This window comes from Perca fluviatilis, chromosome 16, assembly GCF_010015445.1.
Source record: "Perca fluviatilis chromosome 16, GENO_Pfluv_1.0, whole genome shotgun sequence".
Taxonomy (NCBI): domain Eukaryota; kingdom Metazoa; phylum Chordata; class Actinopteri; order Perciformes; family Percidae; genus Perca; species Perca fluviatilis.
In genome coordinates, this window is record NC_053127.1 from 3,474,906 (window position 1) to 3,499,386 (window position 24,481).

Below are 24,481 nucleotides of genomic sequence, written 5' to 3' on the forward strand. Positions count from 1 at the left end.
ACGTTCACTACACTTTCAAACAAGGCTGCGCCCATTTAGGAAGTGTATACCATTTCATACCATTCGGTGCAACTTGTAATGTGCAGCTTGTTATGCATAATGTTTAGGCTACATCTACATTACCGCGTTTTTGTTTAAAAGATTAATATCTTTTGCTATGTTCATGCACGACGTTCACACTACTCCAAGCGTTTCCGATCCCCTAAAACTTTAACATTTGGAAACACTGCTGCCCCCATTGTGGTTAGAAAACTCGGGGTTGCTTTGTAGTCTGGACCGGACACAAACAGAGACATTTGGAAAGCGAGGACACACGTCCGCTAGTCTGATCAGTTAGGTAGCTTACAGACCTTTCAGTAACAGTTCCACCTCATCCTCGCTCCAAGATAATAAATCCATGCTCTTACTTTTTAACCGTTGTTCTTTCTTCAAAGTATTTTCTGTACTTTTAAACTTTTACATATATGTAAAATTGTATATTGTATGTAAAATATATAAAATTGCATATATGTAATTTTCAACTGCAGAGTAATATGTCTTTTGGCTGGTGGATCTCAGTAGGGAACATTTTAGACATAACATTTCAGCCTCTCTCTACAGAGAAAAAGCAACAGTGAAAAATGCTAAATGAAAGAATTTTTTAATTTGTGTTTAACTTTTAAATTTTAAGGGAAGATGAGCGAGCTTGCAGCTGACCCAGGATCAGTTGCCAATAAATGGAAAACAGCCCTGAACGTTCCATCCTGGAGGAGCTGACTGAAAGACAAATCGCTAAGATGCTGCTCTATCTAGATAAAATCCCACAAGGAATGAAGAATGGCAAGACCAGAGAAGAAATCTCTAATTTAATCATTGAGTACTACGGCGCAGAAGGGTCCATCTCTAAAATAGATGAAATAATGGAAGAGATACCAAGGAAAGACCCTAAAGTCCAGAACCTGCTGCACCCTTTGTGGAGAAAGTGAAGGAACAGCGCCAGGAAGAAAAAGGTTTGAAGATTTGATATGATTAAATTGATGTAGATTATTTCCCCATGTTTAGTTCCTTATTATCAATTACCAGTGAATTAAATGTTGGATTTTTGAGTAAAAACTCGTTAAAAAGTGATCAAAACAAATACATAATGTTTTATTACCGCTCCACACAAGCAGCAACTCAATATTTTTTCCCTCTCCAGTTCTTTTAACGTTTAAAATGTGTTTTATTCAAAACATTTTAGAGATGACAAGTACTAGGCTGTAAACTAACATGGGGATTTTTAAATCTTTACAATCAGCCACTGAAGAACCCAGTAGGCCTGCCTTGTTGCACCATCCAATCTTTCTTTAAACCTTTGTCAGCATGTAGCTTGCAAACTCAAAGTTTGATGTTGTTTCCCAAAGTTTACAGAGATTGAGACGGCAAGCACATCCAGCAAGTGAGCCATGCACCAGATGTCAGACTTTAACCTTGAAATGTACTTCCGTTGATTCAGACTTCTCAGACTGATTGGCTGATTCAAAATAAGGTCTCCATCTACGTAAACAGAGAACTAACAGTTTAGTATATTAACAGATTAATACAAAACAAAGGGGTCTCCATCAGATATAAATGTCTCCATTTTTGTTGCTGATTACTTATAAAGGAAAACACAAACTGATAAAACTCTTTTGGTATCTTCCAGGTCCAAGTGGGGCAACTCTACAGAGGAATGTCCCAGAAGAGGACAGCGACCCAACAGAGGACAGCATCGGAGCCCAAATTTGAATGGGCGATTGTGCTAATCTGGAAAAAGGCAACCCTGTGGAATGTGATGATGAATCTCTATAATAACTGATTGTTACACATTAACTATTGTCATTTTTAGATTAGAACCTGTTTAAGCCTGTTTTTTAAGTAAATGTTGACTATGAAAATGATTCAAAGGGAGAAGAACACATATTCTTTGTTTTAGCCACTAGATGGAGGCAGAACATCACAGATGGACAAATAAGATGCAGATGTGTAATTAGAAAAGAATATTGAGAAAAATATGTCTGAGTGAAGATTATTCTCCTGATGTTTAAAGAGATACTGGTTGGTCTTTTCTTAAAATTTTTTATATTCTTTTACATTTTTGCAGCCTCTGATGTAATCGTTACTTTAGAAAAATAAAAAGAGAAACAAATACCGCTTAATGCAGCGTGGCTTTTTCTTAATAGTGTCAAATCATAAACAAATCAGGACACTTTACATATAGAGTATGTCCAGTCCACACTCTAATTTATTTATATATATATATATATATATATATATATATATATATATATATATATATATATACATATACATACACACATATACATGTATACAATCCCCTCAAGAACAAATGCATTTAGTGTGACAGCTAACTGACACGTAACCGTGATCAGCTTCGTGGGAAATTAAGAATCAATGCAACCTGTCTACTAGGTGGTGGATGTTGATGCACTTGTATCATTAGGTTTTGCTATTTTAATAACAAATCTGTCCGTTTTAGTCTCACTCTGATTACCTAATGCACATGCAGACACTGTATAGTGGGGGGATGGAGGGGGGGTCACTAAAGAGGCGTTTTCATCCAAGAGACTCTGTGATTGGTGGATAGAATATGGAGCAGGGGACTGACAGCGACATTACCAATCACACTATGACAGACGCCCCACTTAGCACCAACTGCAATGTTTAATTTTAAATGACTGTAACCTGCTTGTAGCCTGGCACATGTGGGTGCTCGGTATTTTCCGTGGGTGCTCGTATAGGCACCTATGGTAAAAGTGCACTCATTTGCTACACACCAAGGAGATTTTCGGTTGCGGTTCAAGTTGAGCACCTGTTGCTCTTGTTATTGCGGCGTGTCACCCATTGTCACTACTAGTCGGCCCTCGTTTGCCAAATTTGGACAATTTAACATGTTTAATTGGCTGTGGGTGAATTAGTACACACAAAGAAAAACTGTAGTGAGGAAAGCAAGCAAAGTGTGAGAGGGCCCATAGAAGACTCCTCTTATTATTTATCTTCATCTCAACATGTCTTCTAAAAGCTCTACATATACTATATGTAAGGGTTAATGCCCAGCAAGGTGTCCATCATCAGGAATCAATGGACGATCCTTCTGTCCTCCGCCAAAGTCTTTGGATCAGGATGTATTTCATCAGGTATATTTACAAAGGTACAAAGGTTATATGACGTCATCTACAGTACAGGAGACTGTGACCAAATGTAACAGAGCATAACCTTGAATGAAATGACAGATTTCTCTGGGTTTGAACTTCATTGTAAATATTTGGGAGAATGTAAGTACACAACTCAACAACATATAGAACAGAGGTCGAGTTGTTTTTAGATATTTTGATGTGGAAATGTAACATATGTTTAAGGGAACTATTTCACTTTCTGGTGCACAATAACAATAAAGATGTTGACACTACGGTTTAACAGCGTTGAATCTGGAAGAATTTAAGATATAATCAGTCCGATGGAAGGTCAGTTTTCGGTTATCCTGGATTCCTAAATTTTGGTTTTGGGAAACAGTATGAAGGTGGACGCCTGTGGTGTTAGAAAGAACTAAACAGAGCTACTTAAGTTCACTTTGTAGGTACTTACAGGCCTACATTACTGAGTATTTTCATTTAATGCTACTTTTTAACTCTACTTGACTACATTTTAGAGGGAACTATTGTAATTTTACTCCACTGCATCTGACAGCAGTTCCTTTACATAAAAAATAAACATGATCAGTTTGTTGTTAAAGCTCCACATTACAAGCTACAACAATATGCTGCTTAGATGTTAATGAATCAGTAACACACAATAAGATAACAACTTCAAAGGGCTTACTCTGCATAACAAGTTATTCTACCTTTGATATTTTATTTTGCTGCTAAAACATCCATACTTTTAATGAGGTCAAATTATACATGACTATGAAGGACTTTTAGTTGTAGTATTTGTACTGAAGTTGTGAATATTTCTTCCACAACAGAGTGAAACTAAACTGCTGACTGTGTCGATGTTGGAAAGCTGCTGCTTTACCTCGCTGACTAACACAACTGACTGCACAAAGCAAGTTAATATTTGTTTACTTGATATGAAAGTGAAAGTACCGGCTCTTTTCGGTTTCTCAGCTTTTGAGCGGGAAAGTGCGGGCTGAACCATTGTTCACTAGAGGGGTGGACTGTGTGTTTGAAACTGGATGTTTGCAGGGTTAACAACTCAAAGTCGGTAAAATAATATATTTGACAATGAGAAATCTTTCTCCAAATATATTTTCTCATTTATTCAAAATCATTAGGGCGGCAGCCAGGTTGGTGAAACATGATTAAAGTTGGTATCTTCCACCTCCATCACTGTATCCCAAAAAAAAAATTCAAATTTGTCTTCCCGCCACTCAGAGCAATTTCGACTGTCAACAGACATCGCCACAAAAGAAGAAAACAGATCAGTGGTAAAGAAAAGCCCAAAGTGAGTATTATATTATATGTAACCACGTAATAAAAGACTGTATTGCTTTCTTTTGTAAAATGAATCTACTGTGAGATTACTCACGATAACAAACAAAGCTTGTGGTTTAATGTTCTGGTGGTTAATATTGTTTTAATGGTGACTAATATTCTGGTGGTTAATATTGTTTTAATGGTGACTAATGTTCTGGCGGTTAATATTGTTTTAATGGTGACTAATATGACTTCATATTTGCTGTTCTCTCGTCTCTCTGTGTCAAAGATGTCGGATGTTTCAGAGGAAGAGTGGAAAAGAGCTCTGACTTCCATAGTGGAGGATCTGGAGCCTGAACAGTACATAAAGATGCTGGAATGTTTGGAAAAAATCCCCAAAGGTCAGAGGTCTAGCACGTCCAGAGAAAAGATGCCTGGAAAAATCATTGAGCACTACGGACTACTAAACTCCATCTCTGAAATCAATAAAGCAATGGATTACATTCCGAGGAAGGACCCTACAATCCAGGACCTGCTGCGCCCCTTTGTGGACAAACGGGAGAAAAATAACCGAGGTGAGTCATGATACAAGTTTTTGGTTTTGGCTGAAAAGTATTCATTCTTGTTTGACTTTTTTAATGTTTCATTAAATCACAGAGGATGTAGAATAAGGTTTAATGCAAAAATATTTAAAGGGTTAAAACTAATATTCAAAGCATGGGCGTCGGCGACATTATAGTTTGCAATCTATTTTGAATTGGTTCCATTTCTCTCACATCAGTGTCAAATAAAATGTATGTCACCACAGCAGAAGTCCTACTGGAATCAGAGATGGCAAAAGTACTCACTTCCCATACTCAAGTAGAAGTAATGATACTTGTTAAAAAAATATTCTGGTAGAAGTACTGATTTAACTTCTTTACAGTACAAGTACAGGCTTGGAAATTTAAAAGTAAAAGTAGCCTTGCGAATGACAACCATTTTTTATCCAAAGCTATCTGGACCACACAAATGTTACTAGAGTACAAGCTGAGAAACTTCAGTGGACATGGAAAAAGGCTCTTTATATGGCATTGCCTACATTTTAAATGGATGTCTGCCAATAGACCTAAAACATCACATATATGATTATTGTGACAGAGACTGGAACTCCAGGTTAATAAGATTTTGACTGAGTACTGAAGATATGAATTCAGTTGTGATTCATCAAGCCGCAATGATTTGCCGTGAATGAATACCCCTGAATCTGTCGAGTTGTCTTGTAGTGGTGCGTTAGACTGAATTCGGTATTGATGACGTGAAACATAACGGTAACGCCACTGAAATTATTTGAAACTAAAGTAATGAGCCAATTTTGTAAAATGTAAGGAGTAGAAAGTATTGATATTCGTGTTAAAAATGTAAGGAGTAAAAGTAAAAAGTCGGCACAAAAATAAATAGTAAAGTAAAATATCTGAAAAATCTACTTGAGTACAGTAACAGTATTTGTACTTCGTTACTTCCCATCTCTGACTGGAATAGACTTTCAGACTTGGAATTTTAAGATTTCTCAAGAATGGCAAAATATTGACCTGAGAAATGACGGACACAACAACCAAAAACTGAACAATGATGATCCGTTTGTGTTGTTCTACACAAGAGTGATGTAGAACTGAACAGAACAATCTGTTTTCAAATCAACTTTTTCAGGAAAGAAAAGAAAACGTGAGCAGGATGGAGAGGAAGAAGTGTTGAGAGATTTGACCCAAGATCAGCCTAAAATCCTGGGTAATTTGTTGTTAATGCTACAATCAATGAAGAAAAACAGTTCTCTCTTTATTTCATAGTTTTATCCATCATGTCTACCATGACATTGTACTAAATTAATGTCTGGGATCCATAAACACAGTGACATCACCCATCACACATTTAAGACAGTTTATCCAGATTATCTAAAGCATTGGTTCCCAAACATTTTGAAACTCTTAAAAGGTGCACTATGAGTTCCTGCATGGTATCAGCGCAAATTAATTTTTGTCTCAAATCGTAGGCATCTCTCCTTGATCCGCTACCTGCCTTCCCCCTGAATACACCGTGCAAAAGCCCAGTCTCGGGAGACAACACAGGGGTCCGGACACGTCAAACAGACACTAGGGGCACAGGCTGTACACCAAAATACAACAAGCCACGTTCCAGCCAATCACAGACAAGATGGGTGGGGGTTAGTGCGTCTTTTTCACTGAAATTATGGCTGCTGCTCTAAAAGCACCCCTCCCCCAACCATCTTGTCGGTGATTGGCTGGAGTGGTTTGTTGTATTTTGGTGCACAGCCTGTGCCTCTAGTGTTTGTTTGATGTTTAGGACCCCTGTGTTGTCTCCTGAGACCGGGCTTTTTCACGGTGTGTTCAGGAACCAGGCAGCTAGCGGATCAAGGAGAGATTCCTACGATTTGAGACAAAAATGTAATTGTGCCGAAACCACGCAGGAACTCATAGTGCACCTTTAGTCCTTGGCGACCCACATTAACACATTCAACCTTTACAACTAAATTGATAGGATAACATTTTACCAAACTAACAGAACAAATCAGTATTAAGGGAAATTGCCCTTTTCTTAATAATTTATAATAACATCAAATGCAGTTTATGTATTTAGGCCTGTATGCAGGTCATTATTTAAACAGGTCTTTTTTTTGGCTGCTGATTAATAACTGACTGAAGTTTGTTTCTCCTTTTAAAGATCAACAGAAGAGCAGCCAACCTGATGAGGTAAGAGTTTAGAATTAAACTTGTTACGGTAATTTGCCTTGCATTCATTCTTACACACTATGACTATAATATTAAACCTTTCCAATAATAATAATTTTGTGTTTGTGTTGTAGCTATTGTGTTTGTGTTGAACCATCTACCGTAGTATAGATATGTGTAGATGTGGAACTTTTATTTACTTTTCTCTAATACAGACTTTTCTGTCATGACTAATTTATTAATGACTCAGCATCATCTGTGTTAGAGAAAAGAATAATTTCTTCTGATGTTTAAAGTGAATAAAACAGCCTTCCAGCCTACTTACTGATCCAACTTGTTATCTCCTACGAGTTCCATCGGACTTCTGTGTACGTTAAAGTAAACGTTAGTTTCTGCATTAAGAATTGTTTATTCAATGTGGTATCATGATTTTGCGTATACACACACACCACTTTCCTACAGCCAAGTGGCGTGTTATCTGTACTCATTTTGAGCTGTCCGCGTGTAGGTCTACGCTGTATACAGCGGACGGCAGTCTGCAACGTCACAGCGTAAACATACATGCCACGTGGTGTGTTATCGCGAGATTATGTGTTATCACAAGGCTACGTGTTATCGCGTGGCTACGGTTGGGTTTAGGAAAAGTCACACGCGAGTTGGGTTATGGAAAAGAAGAAACTGTTGCGATTAGGAAAAGACGAACGGGGTTGGGTTGACACGTGGGACACAATCCCCGGTCTCCTGGGTGAAAGTCCTGTGTTGTTTGACCCATCCACCCTCCCTGACCAACCTCCCTATGCGGATTTTTGTCATTTCATACTACTCGCTACGGCATCACTTCACACACAATCCCAAGGTAATGTAAGTCAATAGAGGCCAAACAGCGTTGATAAACATGCTAAAAAGCGAGTATGCGTCTTGATAACACCACACAACCAAATTGCCGTGTCATACATATGCCAATTTATGACATCAGTCTGGATTATTAATAAAATGTTTGTTCTTTTGCAGGAGAGAAACATTCCTTTTTGGGTAATTGCTTTTTCTTTCTCTTTCTTTCTTTCTTTCTTTCACGGCTCATAAGTTTTGACACTTTCTCCTTTTTATGCCGCAGAAATCCATCTGGGATGTGAAACGGAGTGGAATTCTTGAGACAGACATCATAGTTGGGAAAGTTGTTCAGAAATCTGAACTGCGCACATATAAAAACAAAGACAAAAACTTCTTTTATCTAGCTGTTGCTGATAAGACGGCCAGCATTAAAGTGATGGTATATGGAAAAAGACGCTTCCAACAAATTAAGAAGGAGAGCTCCTACTTGTTCATAAAGCTAATAATGGATGAGTATGGTGTTAAGGTTATCGAGTCAAGCACAGTGGCAGAGACAAACCCTGTTGATGTCCCAGAGGAGCTTGAGATGGAAGCTCGGAAGCTAATTCATCCAGAAAGTCCAGTTTACTCCATTAAAGAAGCCAAATCATTTGATGACAAGACAAATGTGAGTGTGAAAGGAGAAGTTACAGAGGTGAGTTTAAACTGCACTTACTTGCTTTATGTCTACATACTGTCATACGAGTTTGGTAACAGTTTGGTTTCTGCATACAAAACAAAATGAAATCTATACTTCTGTTGTACTCTAATTTAAGGAGCAATATAAATGTATATGTAGCTTAAGGCCTTGACACACCAAGCAGACGGCAAAGAATTAGTGACGATGAAGACCGGCTACGGCGTCGCCTCATGTCCCGTGTCTTCAAAAAGTTTTACTTGAACACACCGCAAAGACTACACCCGACGGTCAACTACAACATACGTTCTGCGTCTGCTTAAAAGGAAATAACTCTCCATGCCAGCAGGCAGTAATTTTGTCGTTCAAAAGGGGAAACCAGATTTATATTTTTGGCCAGTTTTGACATCTCAATGTGTATTGGAATAATCAGATGAGGTTGAAAAATGAAAGAAAGCCTTCTGTGTGAGCTCTCAATAGGTGGTGATGGTGCAGTGGATATGACACAGGCCTTTGGTGTGGGCGACCTGGGTTTGATTTCCACTGCGATACATCAACCAATGTGTCCCTGAGCAAGACACTTAACCCCTAGTTGCTCCAGAGGTGTGCAACCTCTGACATACATAGCAATTGTAAGTGGCTTTGGATAAAAGCATCAGCTAAATGACATGTAATGTAATAATAGTCATTTGCTTGCTTTCCTTACTACTGTTTTATTTTTTGTTTGAATAGCCAGTCAGATGGATTCCGCTCACCCACGTATCTGATCGGCTGAAAAAAGTTAGACGAGTAGCAACGGTGTGCGACACCACAAAAACTAAGGTCGGCTTAATTTGGTGCGTCAGGGCCTTAGATGAAGACTGATGTCCGTGAACATTCAATTTAAAGAAATTAGAGGTGGAACTGAAACCTCAGGTTATGTAACACAAAATGAATTCCAACACATCCTTGTACCAAAACGACAAAAGTTGTTGGTTGTTTGCCTATAAACGACATAATGTTTAAGACTGTTCTATTTAACGCTGTGTAACGGGTCAACGTCATTTCTGGGCTTCCTTTTTTCATGTTGTATAATCCTGTGCCGTTAATTTGTTCAGATTACTCCTGTCAAAAAGACTAAGGTGAATGGCGAACGGAAGTTGACAAAGAAGCAACATTTTCAACTTAAAGACGAAACCGATTTCATTGAGATCGTTATGTGGAGGGAAGCCACCGAGCAATGCAAAGGATTATCAGTCGGAGATGTCGTTAAGGTTACCAACATGAAGACCAATAAGTACTTTGGAAACATATCGCTGAACTCAACTGATTACACCAGAATTGAAAAGGTACCTGAAGTGATCTCCTCGCTCTACTTTTATAAAGCCACAAGTCAGCCATGTTTGTTTTTAACTCTGTGGTGTGATGCACATCTAATAACAACATTACACCCTCGTCCTGCTTAGTTTATAAGCTGTTAAACACTTTTATTAAATGGTTTTAAATGAATTTTTCAGAATGTCTTAAACCTTGACTGTTAAATGTCAATCTGTCTGCAGGTTCAAAGTGTCGGCATCCAGAATGGGAGAATTGAGATTATAGCGATCATAAAAGCCACTCAGAAGGAGACTCAACTAGTGGCAAAGTTCAACGACAAGCCGCAAACATTTGTTGTGGCTTCCCGACTTTTGGCAAATACGTTTAACATTAATATAAAGGGAGATTTTAAAAAAAGTCTCCTCGATAAAATGCCAATCTCAGCAGAGGCAGAAATTCAAGGAAATAAAATCACTAAAATTACAGCTGCTTAGAAGATGTGAGAATAACTTGTTCATGAATGTTTAAAACATACTGGCACAATGTGGTAACACTTGGCAAAATCGATATTTGAGTTTAAAACAATCAAATAACTCTATGACCACTATCTGTTTTGTTTTTTTACATTTTTTTAAAATTTTCAAAGGATCTGTTGGTCAAAGAATAGTGACCCAAATGTGTATTGTTTGGGACATTTCTATGTAATTTCAATGTATGTCTATGCATTAAGAAAAAAAAAGAAGTTTAAGCAGTGATTTGTAATAAGACTCATTGATGTATTTCTCCATGTGTTCCTGGGGTCAAATTTGACCCGTTTCCAAGTTGTTTTTATATTAGAAATATGGGAGGTCGAAATATGGGAGGTCGAAATATGGGAGGTCGAAATATGGGAGGTCAAAATATGGGAGGTCGAAATATGGGAGGTCGAAAAATAAGCGTCGAAAATGTCGAACAAGGCGACAAAATTTTGGGGAAAAATGCGTAAAAAATATTAACACTGGCACATTAACAGACATGTTGATTCATGTGTGTTGTCCTTTTAAATAAGTAAGACAGTGTTTGGGAGTTTCTTTGCAAAAATCAGATTACATACTGTACATTACCTTGTTACCTACATGTTTAGACAGGCTGACCTGTCTGCACATTGTTTTATTACTTCATTTTGATTATGCATTATGTTTTCTTGTATGTCTTTTTTATATCATTACAAAGCACTTTGAGATGTTATCTGTGAAAAGTGCATCATAAATTTGCTTACTTATTTTTATTGTGGTGTTGAAGTATGGGTGCAAAATTCCAACATGTTCTCAGTCCCATCGCGTAAAATACGGACATTTGGTCAGGTGCCTTTGGCGTTGTTATTGATGCTAAAAGACTCCTTTAGCGTCATATCTAAACGCACTTGGTCGGGACAATTGGCGTCACTTTTGACACAGGTTAAGGAAAAGGTCGTGGATGGGCTTACGTTTCCATGACACGCGGGACAACAACAGGATGGTTGGGTTTAGGAAAATAAGAACGGGACGGTTGGGTTTAAGTAAAGAACAACCGTTTTAGGAAAAAAACAATGGGACGGTTGGGTTTAGGAAAAGAACAACGGGACGGTTGGGTTTAGGAAACGTGACATGTTGGACATGATCCCCGGTCTCCTGGGTGAAAGTCCTGTGTTGTTTGACCCATCCTCCCCCCCAACCAACCTCCTTATGTGGTTTTCGGGCTTTCATACTGCTCGCTACTTAATGCTACGTCATCTTCAAACGCTGTGTAGCTGCTGCTCTCCCTGGTGCGTTCTACACACACGCTGAAGGGTGCTTTTGACATCGTATCGGACGCTGACAGCTACTGCCCAAATGTCCGGATTTTATGAGTTCAGAGTGAAAACGTTTTTAAAATTCTCAGTGTCAGTGCTGAGTTATGTACAAATGTTTTGTATTATCATATATGTAACTGTTAAGTATATAAGCACATTGAATTCAATATCAGAAAGATTAATTTAACGTTTACTCTGATTAAAGAATCTCTTAGTTCTCAAATCTTGATCTTGAAATAAACAGCCAAGAAAATGAGTTTATTCAATGTGTTCATCACTTTAATGATTTAGCTTGTAAAGTAATTTTTACTACATATATATATATACATACACACATATATACATACATATATTCTGATTCTAATCCAATCAACAAAGTTCTGTTTTAATCTATAATATAAGTATAAAGTAGCAGAATTTTTGGTTGTGTGAATCAAGTCTTTTGTTTATTATAAAAGTAGATCTTTGTTGACCCGTTTTCAATTTTTGTTTTATATCAGAAAATATGGGACGTCGAAATAAGAGCTGAAAATGTGTAGAAGAAAAACTTAATTTAAAACGTTGGAAAAGGCAAAAACAAACTGAAAAAAGGCGTCAAAAACGTTGAAAAAAAATGTGTTTTTTTCAAGGTTGATGGGAAGACAACACAAGGGTTAAATGTACTTTTTGTGAAAAATATTCATCTTTGATTTTCATTGCAATCGCTTTCAGTGGTTTGTGTTCCTTGGTTTAGCAAAAGAATATTTGATTTATGCTTTAACTGCTTCCACTTCTCCCTTGTCGTCCCCCCCCCCAAGGTTTATTTAATTGTTAGTTCTCCTAGACAAAGGACACAACACAAGTAAAGTAGAAATACCTCAAAACTGTAAGCCTACAATACTTGAGTAAATGTACTTAGATCTTTCTTAGGATAAACTGCAAACTGTGTCGATGTTGGAAGCTGCATCAGCTTGCTTTCCAATTGACAGCACACAACAAACATACTGTAGTTTTAACTTTGTCCACACAGCATGAAAGTGAAAGTATGGCTTTGTTTGTGGGCTAAACCACTGTCACTGGAGGGGGGAACTGTGAGTCTGAAACAGGATGTTATAAAGGATTAACTGTCAAAGTTGGAAGATGTGATGATGAAATATCCACATATATTTTAGCAGAGTGGGGAGCAGGCTATAAAACGTGATTTAAGTTGGTTTCTGCCACAAACAAGTTCAGACAAAGTGTCTCTGTGCCACTGAGAGCCCATTTTACTTCCTATAATTTCAAAGAACGAAACGGTCGGAGGTTGAAGAGAAGAACAAAGTGAGTATTAATTCACTGACTTTGTTGCTAGTGTATTTGGAAAAATGTATTACTACCCATCTACCTATACCTACTTGGTCTGAACAAAGAAAAAACACTCTGATTTCAATGGTGACTGATATGAATCACTATAAGCTGTTCATCTGTCCCATGAAGAGGCTGATAATAAGGACTGCACACGGCTCACTGTTTTTGTGCGTTACTGAACTGCCTTGTGTACATTAATCAACCGACAGTAAGGTGTAGTTTGTCAAAAGACAAAATATGGAGATTTAAACAGGCTGTACTTATGGCTGCTCCCATAAACATTTATTATTTTCATTCTTCGCATTTCAGCATTTCAGGATAACAACACGGTAGACTACAGACAAAGCAAATCACAGAACTAACCAAAATCTTTCTCACATTTCAAGTCAGTGCTTGAAGTGCTAACCTTGCCAACACCTGTGACGGGTCACCTTAAAGTTTCCACATGTTGCTAAAAAAGGACTACCTGCCTACGATGAAAGTAATTGCTGTCTGTGGGAGCACCCTGTGCCCAAGATTATAATAAATCCAGTCCTTTTTCCACTTGCCTTAAAGTGATGGCAGCTTCTACTTTGTGTTTGAAAGTTTTTTTCTGCCTCAAAATGACCTGATTTAATAAATAGGGTTTATATCTGACAGATTATAGTCCACACAGGACTTTTTACCTGTTGAAATACCTTTTTAATGGAGCAATACATTACGTAACACTTTCTGTTGTGCTTTTCCATGCCTGTGGCCAATTTGCATCCACTTCCCGGCGAGCAAGATAAACTAATTTCTGCCAAACAATGCATGCACACCTTTCTCATCCCTGCCAAAAAATTGCATTCACCTACCAACGGGCAGCAGGTACATGTTATACTACCGAGTCAAATAAAACATAGCTGACTCTAAACGTTGAAACAGTATAGACTTCAGATCATTTAGCACCACCGATGAACCTGGTAAAGAAGTTATATTGTATTTAAATAGTACTCAAGCCTACCAAATCATCTGATAATCTTAAGGAAATCTTTAGTTAACTTAAATGTGTAATTTAACCTTTCAGCTTTGTTCTCCTTATTGTATGTATGTTGTGTTTCTATCTTCGTTCTTTGTAACACTGAGAGCAACTTAAAACCGTGAAATGTGTTCACATATTTAGCAAATCAATCTTTTGCTCACAGCCTCAGAAATTGATCACTTTTCAAAATGTCTTACAGAATGTTAAGTAGTTTTAATGTTGTTTATCCAGACGCTTAATTTATTATATATAAATGTGTATTATTTTTACACTCTTCTTTCATATCTAGAGGAAAACCATCAGTCAACTTGGCACAATAGCTTTAGTTTTCTTGTCAGTGGAAATATGATCGGCAAAATAAATGCTGCATTTTTGGAATTAGTCGTTTGCACTTTACAATGTTGATTAGTTAGAGGCTATTAAAATATAAATCAACCAAACTTCTTTCACCGGAAGAGTTTAAAGAATATTATTTGGTATTTTCTGCGTGGATTTTCTGTCCTGACAGTGGCAACACATTCTCACTCCCATCGCGTAAAACACTGACGCTTGGTCAGGTGCATTTGGCGTTGCTATTGACGCTAAAAGTCTCCTTTAGCACCATATCTAAACATGCTGGTTCAGGACTATTGTTGTCACTTTTGGATCAGTTGGGTTTAGGAAAAGATTGTGGGTGGGCTTATAAAGCGTATGTCACACGCTGGATAAGAACAGAACGGTTGGGTTTAGGAAAAGATGGTGGGTGGGATTATAAAATTAACGTTTCAGTGATACGCAGGACAATAACAGGACACAAACTCCAGTCTGTGTTGTTTGACCCATCCACCACCCCAAACAACCTCCCTACGCGGAATTTCGAGCTTTCATACTACTCTCTACCATTGTCGCTCTTAATACTGCGTCATCTTCACGCGCCCCGAAGCTGTTGCTCTGCCCGGTGCGTTCCATACAGACGCTGAGGGGTGCTTATTGCGTCGTATCTGACGCCGAGAGCTACTGACCAAGCATCAGTATTTTAGGAGTTGGGAGTGAGGACGGGTTAACAGTGGAGCGTGCACCTGAATCAACTCTACACTGGAGGCCTGCAGCTAGACCCCACATGGCATTTTTGTCTACTTTGTCCTGCCGCTCTCACAACAAAATTTTAAATGGATACCGGATTTTTTGTGTGAAAATCACAGATGATAAACAAAGACATTAAAACATGAGACTCCACACGTTGGCTGTTAAAGTAGCTCAGTGTGGACTCGATTAAAAGCTGTATTAAGAAGAATAAACAGTAATGCTAAGTGTTAATCAAAACTATATTTATATCTTCAGTTGGAAAATAACGAACGACAAGAACATACAATTAAATACAGAAGTTCTCTTTGAGGAGGAAATATGAATAATTATATATTTAATCTGGTAAAGCCGTCTTGTGTTTTTAATTTGCAAAATTTTTTGTTGTTCATTTGACTCTCTATGTGTCGCAGATGGCATTGATGAATTTAGAGGCAAAGTGGAAAACAGCCCTGAGCTCCATCCTGGAGGAGCTGACCGACTCACAATTCAGGAAAATGCTGCTAAATTTGGTCAAAATCCCTCAAGGAGTGAAGGATGGCAAGGCCAGAGAAGATATCCCTTATTTACTTGTCCAATACTACGGGACAGAAGACTCCATCTCTGTAATCGACAAAGAAATGAAGAATATACCAAGGCACGATGCTGCAGTCCAGGAGCCGCTGCGCCCCTTTGTGGAGAAACTGAAGACAAAACGACAAGGAAAAAAAGGTGAGTTGATAAAATTAAGGGTGTTAATCGATATATACCTGCTAATTTTTTTATACTACCTCTGTCGAGGTTCCAAGCGAGCTGAGCTGATACAAGAAGGTGAAGTTCTTAGACAGAATCGTCAGTAGCACCACAGGAGACATCTTGCACAAAGTTAAAATTTTTAAAAAGCCAGCCTAACGTCAAAAGTGGCAAATATGCAGCATATGATACATAAAAAAGACTGAACTAAAAAGGCAGAAATTTAAAACACATTCACTCTGCCATTTCTGAAAAACCCTAAATGAGAGAACCATTTTCAATTTGTCTTTGTTTACCTTTTGAATGTCTTTTTCAGGGATGACAAGAAAACTTTCAATTGACTTCGGATCAGTGGCCAAAAAGCTAAAACTTTCAGCTGGTAGGTCAACTAAAAGGAAATCAAACATTATGACTGGGTGACGAACATAAAGTATCACTTTGATAGATAGGCAGATGTATCTCTGATAAACTTCTGTTAAACTGATGAGCTTCATAATGAATAGTAACCAAATTACACCAAGCAAACCATGTTTAGGATCCTCTGAAAAAAGGTTTTACCTTAAAACCATCAACAGTGTGCAACAACACTGATGTTTATTTCTTCTTTTTAAGATCAACTGAAAAGCTGCCAACCTGACCAGGTGAGAAAGACAAAGGTTAATAATACTACACCCTGATGCTGTGCACAAATGTATCAATTTTTTTTATTATACATATAAAAGTATTCTTTTTTACTCTCTTGTATCTAGACGAAAACCAAAAGCTCAAACAGCTAGCTATACAGTGACAGTACAATACGTTGTGTAGACAATCAACAGATCAGACTTATGTTATTAAACTATTAAAAATGAACTAGAGGAATTCATTTTACAGTATGTTAAGTGGTTTAATTTTGTGCTTTCTTCAGATGGACCCTGTTAAAGCCGCGAAGCCCAAAAAGAAGACAGAAAAGCAAGATTCATCCCTGAAACATCAAGCATCAGCTTCAGCATCAATTAATGTAAAAAGAAATTAGCAAGAATTTAATAAGACTAATTATACAACAAGTAAATCCATCCAGACAATCCGATTGGTCAGCTAGACAATTAAAACGTGCTGACTTAATAAAGAGTATTGGAATTAAATATCTGCACTTCAAAGTATTCTTGGCGCTGGAAATAGTAGATTTATAGAAAAAAGAAACTTACCTGAAGATCCCACAACAACTTACTGTACTTTTTAGGAGTTTTCAATCGCATGGTCTTAAAAGTATAAATAGATATATGTAGTAGGTCACAGGCCCATTCGCATTTAAATGGTACGAGTGCACTTAAGAAGTCTACATGACATCATCGCCTACATCCTTTCGTCAGTCCCTATATCCCGTCCTCTACAACAATATGCTCCATAGACACACAACAGAGCATTATGTTATTAAACCTGTGAAAATGAACATTCTTCCTGAATTCTTTGTAATTGTGTTTTTATCTTGTGATTTGTTCAGATGGATCGTGTTGGAGCGGTGGAGACTGAAAAGAAGACAGAGGAGCAAGATTTGTCCCTGAAACCAGTTGAATCTATAAAAACCTTCAAGGTAGCAAGAGACAACTCTGTTCTACTGATGCTAACATCTGCTTGAAATGTGTTTGACTTTCATATCAAGTCAGCGGTTTATTTGTGGTTAAGTAAGTTTATAAGCAGAATGGGACGATTCAAGGTTCAACTACTTATTTATCATCCATTGAAAAAGCATTTGAAATATCCATAAAATAAAACCATAGACATAATCAAACATTCTATACTAAAGACAATTAGATGTTACTCTCGTCTCTGTATATATTATATATTTGTATAATATTGAGTGGTTCGCAAATAGAGTCTAACGCTGGGTTTCCACAGGCAGCGTTTTTCAACTGCAACTGATTCCAAGCGAGTTGTGTCACCGCAACATGATGCCGACGGTGTACACGTTTTGCAGACAGTTAGTTGTTGGTCTTGATATACGTTTTCTATCAGTTTATATCTGGCCTAACACAACTGTTTGGTACGTTTTCTACTCCTGGCACACACTTTGCTGTTAACTTTGATTAACACTATATTACTAGCAACAAGCCAGTTGTCAATGCTACAATGCTAACGTTACTACAATGCTACTACTGCTAAAACAAATATATATTAAAAACTCACCAGGTATACCAACTGCTTCAACAACCCTCTGCCAAGTTAGCTGTTAGCATCCATGTAGTTATACAAAGACGTATCATAAAGTAAGCTACAGGGAAATCATGATCTTTTTGCATTTGTATAGCATGTGCGTATACACGGCAGGATATAAGAGGCACGTTTGCGAGTCTGCCTCACATTGGCTACCGCTCTGCAAAAGTTGACTCAGAGTCAACTTTGGAAGAGCGGGGAACATCTAGGATACTTTCACCATTCTCATAGGGAATTAATTAAATCGCTCCGCTCTGCTGTTATTGTGGAAACCCAGCGTAATGCACACACTTTGGGAACCACAAAGTTATACAACTACTTTATCGGAGCGATTTTTGTACACTGTATACTTTTAAGCTCATCTCAAACCTCTACTATGAATGTCAATCTGTCTTTATTCAGGTTCCAAGTGCTGCTGTCCAGACTGGAAGGATTCAAATAATGGGAATTAAAAAGTCCAATAAGACGAACACTCACCTGGTCGTAGAGTTCAACAAGCGAAAGCGGAATGTGTTTGTGACAACTCGACTTCTGGCAAACGCATTTGGCCTCAAAGTGGACGATGATTTTGAAAGAAGACTCCGCTATCAAATGCCCCTCACAGCAGAAGCAAAACTTCAAGGAAAAAAAGTTACGGACATTAAAAAGGTGAAAAAGACATTTGTAGAAGGCGAATGCGGTTTACTTTTAAGTACTGTCGTTGCTGTACTGGAAGTCCACCTTAAGAAAGTTAGGCCAATGACAGATTAAACTATGATGGCAGCGTTTGAGATGCAATTATATAAAAAAGAATACACAATCGTCTGTGAATGAATCTATGTTCTTCTAATGGAATTTCTTTTTGCTATTTCTGTCACCTTTTTTTGGCACCTTACTAATTCCACATTTTTTAACGTAGCAACTTTAGTAGAACATCAAAACATTCAGCTCAATTAGGACATTCTGGCTATTATACTGACTTTCCATGACTTTCATAATTTCTGAAATATTTAAAGTTTTCCCCATTTAAATGAATGAAGACAATGTTCAAAACTGAAACATTCACACTTTTTCATACACTATCTCCTTAGTCATAATTTCAGCTTGAAATTCCATTCCAACTTCAAAATGTTACAAATATTACGTATATTTTAGGTATTTTTTAACTTTCAAGAACCATTCAAACTTTTTCACATATTCAACCATCTCTGAGGCTTGGAAAAAGTTTTTTAATAAAAGAGCCCCTTATGGGGCTAGAGTTTTACATTGGTGTCTATTGGAACAGCTAGAGGTGTGTCATCGCACATTTGAGTGGAGAGGAGCTTAAACAACTTTTGAAAAACTTGTTTGTAAACTTGACAATAAATTACAGAAATTCTTTCTAATTGTGTTTAATCTTATGGTTTGTTCAGCTGGATCCTGTTGGAGATGTGAAGCCCGACGAGAAGACAGAAGAGCAAGATTCGTCCCTGAAACTAGCTGCACCCTCCAAGACCTTCAAGGTAGCAGCAGGGACATCTCTGTTCTTTGGGAACCCCTGAATTCCACAACTACTTTATTGATTTGATTTTTGTACTGTACTTTTCAGCTCGTCTCAAACCTTCACTATGAATATCAATCTGTCTTCACTTAGGTTCCAAGTGCTGCTGTCCAGACTGGAAGGATTCAAATAGTTGGAATTAAAAAGTCCAATAAGACAAACACTCACCTGGTGGTAGAGTTCAACGGCAGGACGCAGAATGTTTTTGTGACAACTCGACTTCTGGCAAGCACATTTGGCCTCGAAGTGGACGATGATTTTGAAAGGAAACTACGCTACCAAATGCCCCTCACAGCAAAAGCAAAACTTCAAGGGAAAAAAATTACAGAGATTAAGAAGGTGAAAAAGACATATCTTTAGAAGGTGAACATGGTTTACTTTGAGTACTGACATCACTGTACGGGAAGTCCACATAACTGTGTTTAGTTAGGTTTAGTTACAGATTAATTGACGATGGCAGAGGTCGAGATGCATCTAATTTAAAAAAGAAAACAACAGTCTGAATGCAACGTGACATCATGACTGCGTAAACATACTGTACATGCCACTTTCTTAAGCCAAGCGGCGTGTTATCCGTACGCATTTTGATGGCCGTATACAGCAGACAGGTTGGGTTTAGAAAAACAATAACGGGATGCAGGACAACAACGGCACAGTTGGGTTTAGGAAAAGAAGAAAACTACGGTTGAGTTTAGGAAGCATGACACACGGGACACGATCTCCGGTCTCCTGGGTGAAAGTCCTGTGTTTGATCCATCCTCTCCCCCCCCGACCAACATGGATTTTCGCCCTTTCATACTACTCGCTACGGCGTAAACTGACACGCAATCGCAAGGTAATGTAAGTCAATGGAGGCCAAACGCTAATAAATACGCTGCGATTATGTGTCTTTATAACACGCCAATAATGGCATACGAATTGGCGTGTCATACATACGCCACTTCATGAGATCAGCCTGGTGAATGAATGAATGTTAAGGAGACTGAAGAACATCACAGATGATCTACTCAGTGTTTGGCTTGATAATTTATTTCTGTAACCGTCACGAAAACAATCTGATCACACTCTCTCCAAACTTAGCCTACCTTTGTTTTTGGTGTTTATAAACAATAACAATCGTCCTGATATGAATTGTAGTCGCACCAAAACTTGTGAAAATTAGAGATCTGTCTAATAGTGTTTTAATCTTGTGGTTTTTGTTCAGATGGATTCTGTTGGAGCTGTAACGACTGAACTGAAGACAGAGAATAACGATGTGCACTTGAAACCAGCCCAATCCTCCAAGGTAGCTACAGGGACGGCTCTGTTTTACTAGTCTATATCCTCGACGTTCCACTTCCGGGATTGCTCCGGAATATATATATATATATATATATATATATATATATATATATATATATATATATATATATATATATATATATATATACACACAGTGCCTTCACAAAAGTATTCGCCCCCTTTGAACTTTTTGACCTTTTGCCACATTTCAGGCCTCAAACAAAGATATAAAACTGTAATTTTTTGTGAAGAATCAACAACAAGTGGGACACAATTATGAAGTGGAACGAAATTCATTGGATATTTCAAACTTTTTTAACAAATAAAAACTGGAAAATTGGGGGTGCAAAATTATTCAGCCCCTTTACTTTCAGTTCAGCAAACTCTCTTCAGAAGTTCAGTGAGGATTTCTGAATGATCCAATGTTGACCTAAATGACTAATGATGATAAATAGAATCCACCTGTGTGTAATCAAGTCTCCGTTATAAATGCACCTGCTCTGTGATAGTCTCAGAGGTCCGTAAAAGCGCTTAGAGAGCAGCATGAAGAACAAGAAAAACAACCGGCCAGGTCCGAGATACTGTTGTGGAGAAGTTTAAAGCCGGATTGGATACAAAAAGATTTCCCAAGCTTTAAACATCCCAAGGAGCACTGTGCAAGCGATAATATTGAAATGGAAGGAGTATCAGACCACTGCAAATCTACGAAGACCCGGCCGTCCCTCTAAACTTTCAGCTCATACAAGGAGAAGACTGATCAGAGATGCAGCCAAGAGGCCCATGATCACTCTGGATGAACTGCAGAGATCTACAGCTGAGGTGGGAGACTCTGTCCATAGGACAACAATCAGTCGTATACTGCACAAACCTGGCCTTTATGGAAGAGTGGCAAGAAGAAAGCCATTTCTTAAAGATATCCATGAAAAGTGTCGTTTAAAGTTTGCCACAAGCCACCTGGGAGACACACCAAACATGTGGAAGAAGGTGCTCTGGTAAGATGAAACCAAAAACGAACTTTTTGGCAACAATGCAAAACGTTATGTTTGGCGTAATAGCAACACAGCTCATCACCCTGAACACACCATCCCCACTGTCAAACATGGTGGTGGCAGCATGATGGTTTGGGCCTGCTTTTCTTCAGCAGGGACAGGGAAGATGGTTAACGTTGATGGGAAGATGGATGGAGCCAAATACAGGACCATTCTGGAAGAAAACCTGATGGAGTCTGCAAAAGACCTGAGATTTGTCTTCCAACAAGACAATGATCCAAAACATAAAGCAACATCTACAATGGAATGGTTCACAAATAAACATATCCAGGTGTTAGAATGGCCAAGTCAAAGTCCAGACCTGAATCCAATCGAGAATCTGTGGAAAGAACTGAAAACTGCTGTTCACAAACGCTCTCCATCCAACCTCACTGAGCTCGAGCTGTTTTGCAAGGAGGAATGGGCAAAAATGTCAGTCTCTCGATGTGCAAACCGATAGACATACCCCAAGCGAACTTACAGCTGTAATCGCAGCAAAAGGTGGCGCTACAAAGTATTAACTTAAGGGGGCTGAATAATTTTGCACGCACAATTTTTCAGTTTTTATTTGTTAAAAAGGGTTTGAAATATCCATTAAATTTCTCGTTCAACTTCATGATTGTGTCCCACTTGTTGTTGATTCTTCACAAAAAATTACAGTTTTATATCTTTATGTTTGAAGCCTGAAATGTGGCAAAAGGTCGAAAAAGTTCAAGGGGCGAATACTTTCGCAAGGCACTGTATATATATATATAGTCCTATGTATATGTTTGTCCTAGTCCTTTGTATATATTTCTTGAAGCTGCACTTTCATATGGCTCTATGTAATTTTGCTTATTTAAAGCTAATGTACTTACACTTACTACTCGTTGTCTGGAGTTTGCACCTTCAGGGTTGAAAGCACTTAATTAGAAGTCGCTCTGGATATAAATGTCAGCTAAATGACATGTAATGTAATGTATCTGCTCCTCAGATCTCTGCAGACAAATCCAGACAGCTAGCTAGACTATCTGTCCAATCTGAGTTTTTCTCTGACAACTATTTTGCAGCGTCTCTGTGTGGAGCTTAGCACCACCCAAGACAATTGTGATTTGTGTAAATAAATGCCATTTAACCAGAGCACGATTTCCTTCCATCCCCGAATGCTATGTGGAGTAGCCAGACCCTCCTTCAGCGTGCTTTGGAGGAGGGTCTGGCAAAGTGAGATTACGGTTTTACTGATATTTGGTTTTCCTCTCAAATCAGCAGTTTGGTTGTTGTTCACTTTATTAGTAGGATAAGACAATTCCAGGTGCAATTCCTTTGTCCATAAAAGCAAATAAACTACATCCTAATCAACCAACGCAAAAATATTTGGAAAAAAAATCAGCTCAGTTTATAAGCTGGTAAACATTTTACGGTTCGCCAAGAGAAATTATGATTTTTGTACAGTACTTTTCATTTTGCCCGACCTTTACTAGTAATGTCAATCTGTCTTTTTTCAGGCTCAAGGTGCTGCTGTCCAGACTGTGAGGATTCAAATAATGGGAATTAAAACGTCAAAAAAGAAGAGAAAGAACAAAAAGCTGGTAGTAGAGTTCAACGACCAGATGCAGACGTTTATTGTGAAAACTCAACTTCTGGCAAACGCATTTGGCCTCAAAGTGGACGATGGTTTTGAAAGGGGACTGCGGTATCAAATGCCACTCACAGCAGAGGCAAAATTAAATGGAAATAAAATTACATACATTAAAAAGGTCTAAAAAAAATAGGATTAGGCAATGGTTAGGGTTGCGACCACTGACTTTATGGCACCTAACCCTAACCAAATTTTGTGTCTTTTTCAGAGATGGGTTACTCCCAGTAACTATCAGTGGATGGTTGGCTGCACGGCCCTTGTACCACGGTCCTTTCCTGTTTGTTTTTAATAAAAGAGCCCCTTATGGCAGTTAACCTATTCCCTGACGGTTGCTTTTTGAAATACATGGTCAATAAACAATTTAAATCACATAATACCTATTTTTTTTGTCTAAAAAAACAAAACAAAACAAATTGTGGATTATTTTCGACTGATAGTAAAGATCAGAGGATGTTGAGTTTTGTTATCTTGGGGCAATTTGGTTCAAAGAAACCCATAATTCTGATAACAACACAAGTGTTAAATTTTCAAAACAATGAATCATGTTCAGCACAATTACTTTAAAGTGGTGCAGTGCTTCAGACAGGTCGGCCGTCGGGTTGGTGTGTCAGAGCCTTAAGATTATAGGGATGTGGTGGTGATGGCACGGTGGATATGACACATCACAATCAGAAATACTTTAATAATCCCAGGGGGAAATTATTTTCGTTACCACTCCAGGTATACAAACAACAATAAAAACAACATATATTAACAAGACTTTAAACATATATAATAAAAACAAATACAGTAATATATAAAATATGAAATGTACAGCATTAATGTGCAAATAGTGCAATAAAAAGAGAAATGATTGTCTATGTTTGAGATGAGATAATTACAGAGAGGGGGTGTGTGACTCTCTGAGGGAGGTGGTGTAAAGTTTAATGACCATAGGCAGGAAAGAT

The 24,481-nt window shown here is 38.0% G+C and overlaps 2 protein-coding genes across 3 annotated transcripts in view; both read left to right on the forward strand.

Moving 5' to 3' along the window:
• Positions 1-4,388: 4,388 nt before the first annotated feature.
• On the forward strand, positions 4,389-11,345 carry LOC120543565. Its single transcript, XM_039776685.1, has 8 exons — positions 4,389-4,461; positions 4,723-5,008; positions 6,123-6,200; positions 7,152-7,180; positions 8,171-8,191; positions 8,274-8,684; positions 9,764-9,994; positions 10,205-11,345. Exons 2-8 carry the CDS (start codon positions 4,723-4,725, stop codon positions 10,454-10,456), a joined length of 1,308 nt encoding a protein of 435 aa, XP_039632619.1. The 5' UTR covers positions 4,389-4,461; the 3' UTR covers positions 10,457-11,345.
• A 1,496-nt stretch (positions 11,346-12,841) lies between these two features.
• LOC120543671 overlaps positions 12,842-24,481 on the forward strand; it is a 620,163-nt gene continuing 608,523 nt past the window's right edge. The window contains exons 1-7 of one of the 2 annotated variants that reach the window (XM_039776822.1): positions 12,843-13,071; positions 15,577-15,874; positions 16,212-16,274; positions 16,508-16,536; positions 16,803-16,895; positions 17,379-17,468; positions 18,491-18,736. In XM_039776822.1, coding sequence (XP_039632756.1) covers positions 15,577-15,874; positions 16,212-16,274; positions 16,508-16,536; positions 16,803-16,895; positions 17,379-17,468; positions 18,491-18,736 — 819 coding nt within the window. In that variant the 5' untranslated portion in view covers positions 12,843-13,071. Of the gene's footprint in view, positions 13,072-15,576; positions 15,875-16,211; positions 16,275-16,507; positions 16,537-16,802; positions 16,896-17,378; positions 17,469-18,490; positions 18,737-24,481 lie in introns of both variants that reach the window. The other variant, XM_039776823.1, reaches the window with a different exon arrangement.

Bases quoted from the DNA above. Each gene is read 5' to 3' on its own strand.
- LOC120543565 (XM_039776685.1), top strand. From the start codon at position 4,723: ATGTCGGATGTTTCAGAGGAAGAGTGGAAAAGAGCTCTGACTTCCATA. The intron at 5,009-6,122 runs GTGAGTCATGAT...CAACTTTTTCAG, and splicing joins ACGGGAGAAAAATAACCGAG to GAAAGAAAAGAAAACGTGAG. The intron at 8,685-9,763 runs GTGAGTTTAAAC...TAATTTGTTCAG, and splicing joins TGAAAGGAGAAGTTACAGAG to ATTACTCCTGTCAAAAAGAC.